The sequence below is a fragment of the Puntigrus tetrazona genome, chromosome 3 (genome assembly GCF_018831695.1).
Source record: "Puntigrus tetrazona isolate hp1 chromosome 3, ASM1883169v1, whole genome shotgun sequence".
NCBI lineage: Eukaryota > Metazoa > Chordata > Actinopteri > Cypriniformes > Cyprinidae > Puntigrus > Puntigrus tetrazona.
The window spans coordinates 13995037-14003185 of record NC_056701.1 but is presented as its reverse complement, the minus strand read 5'-3'; the positions used below and the strand labels follow the sequence as shown (position 1 = coordinate 14003185).

Here is an 8149-nt window from a genome sequence, read left to right as displayed (position 1 = left end):
AAGACTTTAAAACTGACGCAGAGATGTATCATTGAGCAAAGGTGTTATTTTAGTTTTCTTTGCATACAAAAATGATTCTCATAGCTTTAAATGTCACATTGATTTCGTTGATGTATTTGCTGAGTTAATGGACGTTTATAGAGTTAATTATATTTCTGTTTATGGTAGGGTCAGAGAGCTTTCAAAATTCGCAAAAAAAAAAAAAAAAAAAAACCCTTTAATGACATTTATTTCGGGGTTTTTTTCACCCTCGTGTCGTCCTAAACACTTAAGACCTCTGTTCATTTTCCGAACACAAAGGGTGAAGCTTTTAATGTTGTTCCAAATGATTAAAGCTTTTTTCAATCAGGTTAGACGCCATACTGAATGGGAAGATGGCTTATGATAAACATTTATTTCAGGCTTTAATTTAGTTTTTTTTTTAACTGTTAGGGGCTTGTTAGGCATGAGGCAAAACATTTTATAAAACGGTTAAGTGTACGTAGCAAGGATTGACTAAATAAAACCGAGCAATTAAAGTGTGATATTAAAAACGTGTTCTTCCGCCAAACAGCGTACTCCTTCAGCTACGGCTCTGCTTGGAACAAAGTGGTTGCCGAGCAACACAGACGTAAACAAAGGTGTATGTGGAGTATTTTATAAGAGCTTTGAACACGACTCAACCAATCAGAATCAAGGACTGGAACTATCCGTTTTATAATGACTGTTTTTTTTTTTGTTTTTGTTGGAGGAAATGAGTGCAGCTGCAATTCACTTAATAAATGATAGATGGCGCTGTTTGAACACCTTTTAGTAAGTAAACAATTGTGCTCTGTTCAACATTTATTGAGCCGTTTTTTTTTTTTTAAGTAGACAGAAATTAAATTACACAGGCCGTCTGCAAGATTAAAGTAAATATTGCAAATGTTTCCCAGACTAACTCGGGCAAAATGGAAGGGCAGCAACACTGATTCTGGGTTTAAATTTCTCATAGCTTCCCTTGTACTCGGATGTATTTTGAGTACAAATATCTGACAGGGCAAGTATCTTAACCAATAGTAGAGCTGTCTCCTCCAGATGCTGGTATAAAATTAAAACCAATGCCAGGAGGCAGTGCTGTCAAACCTCATTTCTTCACGAAGGGACAAACTGCATGCTTGTCAACATTGTTGTCAACACTTATCATTTGGCTTCTAATTCGGTATTGCATTTGGTGCATTTCAGTAAATAAAGAATATATATATATATATATATATATATATATATATATATATATATATATATATATATATATATATATATTTTTTTGCAATAAAACTAGGTTTGTAAAAAAAAAGAAAGAAAATAGACTAGGTGAAAAATAAATATTGCTAATCTTGCTGTAGGACCCTTCATATGAAGTCATAAATGCAGAGATACCTGCTCTCTACTTCACTTTTCTATGACAATCTCAGCATAACGGTAAAAAGTTAAAAGTCTTAGATGACAAACGTACAGTGTCAAAATATAAATTCACAGTACAACTAATACTGACTAATACAGCTGTATTCCACTAAGATTAAAAAAAGCTAAGCTTATATTGTCCTTTAGCACTGAAACATACCAAAGAACATAAGGTGAAGTAGGGCCCTCGGTGCATGTAACAGTACTGAGCTTTATGCAGGAACTCATGGCATTATCAGAAGTGTACTTAAAGCTATTGGTCCACAGTCACCACACCGCTCACGACGGACAAAACAAAGCACTTCACATAGTGTATGAGGTCTGTGAATAGTGACGCATACTATTACAGAAGCGTTTAAAGAAGTGGAAACACTACAGATCTCCGATGATTGCTGATATCTATGAATATGATCAGACTTCAGTGTGCCCGCACGTTCAGTTCCTGTGTTCAGGTCTGTTTACTTCTGTGACGTTTATTTTGCACTTAGTTAAAGATGCTGTAACAAGGTTAAACTTTTTAATTCAGCATTTCTAAATCATGACCGAGGGGAACAAACCAAATCAGCTTAAAATTATTTGATTACGTATCTCATATTACTAGTAATATGTTACATACAACGCTGACTGATCGGTGTGATATTTCAGGGCAGTGTTTTCAGTGAAGAAGATTATCTTCTTCATACAATTCCAATCATATAATCACTTACAGCACCTTTAACCTTGGTAATGTTTAAGTCAAAGATTATCTGGGGTGTTGAGTTACACGTATTAAGACCCCGTTTACGCGATGTTATTGTTTACACGGTCGTCAAGGATACGCAGAGAGAATGTGGGCAGCCACGCCATCGTTTTCCAAAGTCTCCGTTTCGCTCTGTTTACACAGAAACGCAACCCCGGGGTCTTTAGACTAAAACGGGGTCTGCAGCATTTTCAAAACGCCGGAGTAGTTTAGACGACAGGCGTAACCGTAACTAGTGTAAACGAGGGCCTGAGAGTGGCCTGTCTAAACCTCTCTTTGTGGCAGTGCAGCTGTATTGATGAAACACTCCGCTATCAGTATGTAGCACACTTAGCAGGACATCACGTTGGACTACACAGTAATACACATCAACACTGCAGGTCTCAGCAATCTCCTCTTATTTGTGTCTTTCAACCTCTTCTTAAGCATCAGAGGTCGGCCTCTGCCACAGTTGACGTTTTAATTCTGCTCATCATTATCTTTCAGAAACGTTTCCACTTCCTTTGGATCCTTCGTAACATTCTTGACTCTCTTTTCTGAGTTTCCATTGGCCTTATGAGGCTCCTCTGTAGGTGGCGTACTGGAGTGATTCTTTGCCTCTGCAGTCTCTGGTGCCTCAGGCTTCTTCTTTATGAACAGTAAGTTGCATATGGCCAGCACTAAAGCTGACATCACAACCTCAATCCCAGCCAGCAGGAAAACAAACATGTACTTCTTAGTGGAGTCCAAAAGGCGCCCTTGACAAAAAGAGAGAACAAAGATTTCAACAGTGTTAAAAGATTCTCAATAAATTAAAGTGTAGCAAGGTTTATAAATCAGGAATGTGTAAAATATACCTTAATACATACACACATAAAAACAAGTGCACATATATTTGCACCTTTTTTACCCTTAATATGTACATATTAGTACCTTAAGTGTACGCATTAATACACACGTACCTATTAGGAGTAAAAAAACAAACTGTTGTACCCAAAAAGGTAATATTTTAAACCCTTATTTTTCTGTGTATAATTACATCATCATACATAATATATTTGACTAGTTGTTAGGTTGCCTAAACGTTATGATTTTTTGCACAAAGCTGATTTTTTTTATCAGTAGTTACTCCAGTCTTCAGTGTCACATGATTCTTCGGAAATCATTTTAATATGCTGATTTGCTGCTCAATAAAAATTTATGATTATTATTAATGTTGAAAACAGTTGTGCTGCTTAATATTTTTTTATATATATTTTTTTTTTAATTTAAAATATTTTTTTTGTGACACTGCAAATCTTTTTATTGGCAGTTGAATGCATCCTTCATCAACAAAAGTAGAGATTTAATCACATCCGAAATAAATGTTTTTGTTTACTTAATATACATACACACACACATACACGCATCTAATATATATGAATACAAATGTAGAAGTAAATATTAAAAAATATACATGCATGTGTGTGTGTTTATATATATGTAACAATTTTACACAGTACACACATAAGTTATGTAAACAAAACATTTATTCTGGATGTGATTAATTACAATGAATTGTTCGGCAGTACTAATTCAGTTACAGTAATGTTAATTTATGTGACATTTGTTTAATTTGTAGCAAATCCTGCATTGTGTGTTATTAGTTCACCACCACCATGTAATCGAGGGGTGAGAACCAGAAGGGCTTAAGTAACGTTTTTGGTGAAATGGAGATGTATATATATATATAACTAAAGCTCTTAATAAACTCTTTCTACTGGCAAAAGAAGTGTCATTCATAAGTGTACAAATTTGTATTATAAAAAATTAAATCAGCTCACAAAGTCAGATCAAACTATGAAAGAATTTTTGTAAAGTTGGTAAAATGTCACTTACACCTTCACCCTTCGTAATATTCTTTCATGTTCTTGGGCAGTTAAACCATTCAAAATCTTAATTCAAAATCTAAACATATAAGATACATTTCTCAACCTGCTTTAGTTTAAGAGGAAGCTAACCTAAAGTACAAATCATTTTAGTTTGAAACACTCACCAGCAGATGGAGGCCCAACTAGCACAGCAATGGCTTCAAGCAGGAGAACTAAACCAATGGCACTCGAGAACTTCTCTGTACCCACAACAGCCATGAGAACCTCGAACTGCAGGGCTCCCACCATGCCGTACGAGATGCCAAAGAAGATGCAGAACACCACCAGAGAGGCGTAGTCTTTAGCCAGGGAGCCCACCAGGTCTGTGGTGCCATTGAATATGAGAGCGAAACTGAAGAGGTAGACGCATCGAGGGCGAACCCACTGGAGTCCAGCGATAATGCCACACGTGGGCCGTGCGAAAATGTCAATGAAACCCAGAATGGTAAGCAGGAGGGCGGATTTTGTGTCTTCGTTTCCCAACTCTTTAGCATAGCTCACCACAAACACCGGAGGAACAAACAAACCGAGCACCATTATGGAGGCAGCGACTGTGTAAATGACAAAGCCCGGGTCTCTGAAAACACTGAAGTCCAGCAGCTTAGGCTTGGGCTTGGCTTTCTCGTTACCGTCCTCTGGTGTGTTTTCAATCCCAGCGGCCTCCGACTTCTTTGGCGGGTACAAAGGCCTCATTAAAGCCCCACAGGCACAGCAGTTCAGAAGAATCCCTCCCAAGATGAGGAAGCCCCCTCTCCAGCCATATTTATACTGAAGGACCTGCCCCAGAGGAGACAGACAGCACAGAGCCACGGGACTCCCAGCTGCTGCCAGGCCGTTAGCCAGCGGCCGCTTCTCACTGAAGTATCGATTCAACATAATGAGTGAAGGCTGGAAGTTCAGAGCCATTCCAAGACCTGGAGTCAGGAGACAGAAATGTTTACATGTAGCCGGATGGATATCGATGCTTCAGTAAAAGACTAAATGATGGCTAAAGTACCTGTAATGACTCCTGTACACAAGTAAATGTGGATGATGCTTGTGGCAAATGATGCCAAGACCATTCCCAACGATGCAAAGAGGCCGCCCACTAACATCACTGGACGGCATCCAAAACGATTCACTAAAATGCTGCATAAAGGCCCTGGGAGGAGCAAATATAGACATTAAAAGGATTGCTACTCAAAAATTCTGTCACTGCTTGACCGCTTCAACATATGTGACGTAAAGTAATACACATTTGGATCAACGATGACTGTTAATTTTTTGGTGAACTACTCACGTTTCTGGTGGTCAAGTCAAGTGATTTATTTAGTGTTTTTGACTATACTAATGTACCAAAAAGCAGCTTCACAGCATCAAACAGTTAGTCAACAATGCAAAAGCAATAGTAAACAGAATTTCAGTTAAAGGCAGTAGCGAACGTACCAGTGCCATAAAGCATAGCCAATAGGATGGAGGAGATCCAGGCTGTGTCACTGTAGCCCACATCAAACTCTCTAATCAGCTCCTTGAAGAAAACACTGACAGCCTTGGGAAAGGCATAGGAGAAACCTGTGATGACGAAGCAACCAAAGAGCACAGCCCAACCCCAGCCACCATCAGGGGCCTTCACTCCACTACTGCCATCATCCAGTGCCACTCCTCCCATGATGCTCTACTGCTCTGTGGAGACACCAGACACTCATGTTCTCAGGGGAACATAGCTGTGGTATTCAAGTCTATTATGATGCCTACGACAAGCCGGGAATTTAGAGAGAATGTTATTATGACTTTTATCACATTTTATGATTGTCTTAAATATATAAACATATATTTTAAATTAGAATGTGCTCTAGTTTGTATTATCTTGTTTATATCTGCATATGTCTTTGTATATTTGTATATATCTACTGTTCATGTTACTGTTCACTAAATTAATACATTGCTTTAGTTAATGCCACATTTCACAGCGTTACTTTTGAATATTAATTAGTAGCCTGTAACTTTTGTTAATGAAACTGAAGATATGCTTACCATAGTGCATTCTGTGAAGAAAATTATACATTTTGGGGAAATTCAGAAGTAAGCAGATATACCAATCTTTCAAAATATCTCCTCATCTCTTATTGATTTATCGAGATCAAATATTAAATTGTAAACAAACGCCCTTTCGTCTCGTGAAACTGTTTTGACGCGCAATAACCGCAAATTTATAAGTGTTTCTTTCTGTAAAAACAAGCCTCTAATGCAGTGGTTCCCAACCTTTTCTTGTTTGAGGCACCCTTGGAAAGCCTTTCAAAAGTTCCCGGCACCCTTATAAGGAAATAGATATTTAAAATCTCCGTAGCTTTTTTATTATTATTTATTTATTTGTTTCATTTCGAGAGTTTGCATGCAACAACACCTTATACCTAGTCCTAGATGATATGAGAATACTGTTTACACCAGTGGTTCCCAACCTTTTCTTGTTTGAGGCACCCTTGGAATTTTTTCCCCGAAATTTTGGTGGCACCCTCAAAAGATCTCACGGCACCCCTTAGTGCCGCGGCACACTGGTTGGGAACCACTGCTCTAATGATTTAATCTTTAATCCGGTTAATCGAGTGTTATCTTAAATATTGTCTGTTTGTTCACGATGCCTGAGCGCTCCGTTATTCTTCCGTATTTCCGAGTCACCTGTTACGCTTGTATGTATGTGAGGAATATAAGGGATGCTGCATGGATGCGGGACGGATCATGCGCAGTCCACCTTTATCAATGTGAAGCAAGGTTATTTAATGAAGTTGATACATGTATTAACTGTATCGTTTATCATTCGCGGTGTATACACCTACGAGCGTTTCGGTGATTAGAGCCTCTTTATGCAACTCATCTGTAGCTATGATAAATAACGTGCAGATTTAAATCCATAGCTAGTACATCCAATCAGTCACATCAAACTGACATTTAAACTCGGTCCTAAGAGCTGTGCAAATATTTATCTTCTTCTGGAGAGTCTAATTAACGTCGTTTTGGCTATACAACATTGTTACCCAAATCCTCTAATTGCCACAATAAGCTTCTAACCGGATATAAAACTAACCGTAAATGGTACTTACTAAAAATATGGTCAGATTTCAGATTCGTTCACCGAAACACGCTTCTAGGAGCACGTATGACATTATAGACGCAGCTAAGTAAAAAAGAGAAAACCGACCGCCCGGCTGACTTTGAGGACCGGGTCCTAAAGTCTGTTGCTCTCGGTATGTTTTCATGTTCACCTGAGCGTGCGCTTTCTGTGCGACTGTGTAAAAATAACCTATTAAAGTTGCAGAACAGGAAATGAAACTAGACATTTCGGACTAGAATGTTATTTCAAATATGTGTGAAAAAGGGCATACTGAGTTTACGGAGAAGCTTAACATGCATATCTATCTCAAACGACCGAAGCAGTCAAATTCTATGTAAACTACAGGCACCGCTGTTAGACAATGAGGCCTGGCTCAATAGGTCACTTCCACACGTGTATTTTTCTTGTTCTTTAATTTTAATGTCAGAAGAGAGCATGTGTGGCCTGTCTGCTCCATTGTAGCTTTTTGCTGCAGAGCATTGAAGTTTGTTTTGAACTTTTCGGCGGAAACCAGACTGGCCTCTGTAATAACCCTCAGTGCTGTGGTGTAATACAGCCGTTTAATCACAAACACACAGATCTAGTGCAGATCATTAAGCTCAACACATCCATGGCGGCTGTCGTGACTACGTTTTTAGTTTTGAGCAAACCATGCAAAGCTCTTCGAGGCGTATTTTGCATATGATGAGTTAAAATATATAACGACATTTCTTGAATCATTGTTTACAATCTCGATGACTTATTATAGAAGCATAACAATGCAAAGGGAAAAGGAAAAGAATGACAGGAAGTGATGGGAATGACTTGACAAGTCAACTTCCTGTAAGTGAGCTAATCTACATGTTGTTAGTTTCTGTTTTTAAATGCTTGCTCAGTGTCTACATAAGATGCCATAAGTAAATATATGGATGTATATTTAATGCGAATGCATGCATTTTCACTAAAACATTAGATTGGTGATGCCAGTTTTCACAATCATTGATTTATGTATACCGGAATAAATGAAAAACA

The 8149-nt window shown here is 38.2% G+C and overlaps 1 protein-coding gene across 2 annotated transcripts; it reads right to left on the bottom strand.

Annotated features, from left to right (window-relative positions):
• Window positions 1-807: 807 nt before the first annotated feature.
• Window positions 808-7225, bottom strand: slc16a3a (solute carrier family 16 member 3a). Of its 2 annotated transcripts, none has more exons than XM_043228898.1 (5): window positions 7128-7225; window positions 5476-5712; window positions 5048-5191; window positions 4176-4964; window positions 808-2898 (listed from the first exon to the last, which is right to left on the bottom strand). In XM_043228898.1, exons 2-5 carry the CDS (start codon window positions 5696-5698, stop codon window positions 2621-2623), a joined length of 1434 nt encoding a protein of 477 aa, XP_043084833.1. In that variant the 5' UTR covers window positions 5699-5712; window positions 7128-7225; the 3' UTR covers window positions 808-2620. The 2 variants fall into 2 exon arrangements, with proteins under 2 accessions (XP_043084833.1, XP_043084832.1); XM_043228897.1 differs by lacking the exon at window positions 7128-7225 and adding an exon at window positions 6064-6300.
• Between the last annotated feature and the right edge of the window lie 924 nt (window positions 7226-8149).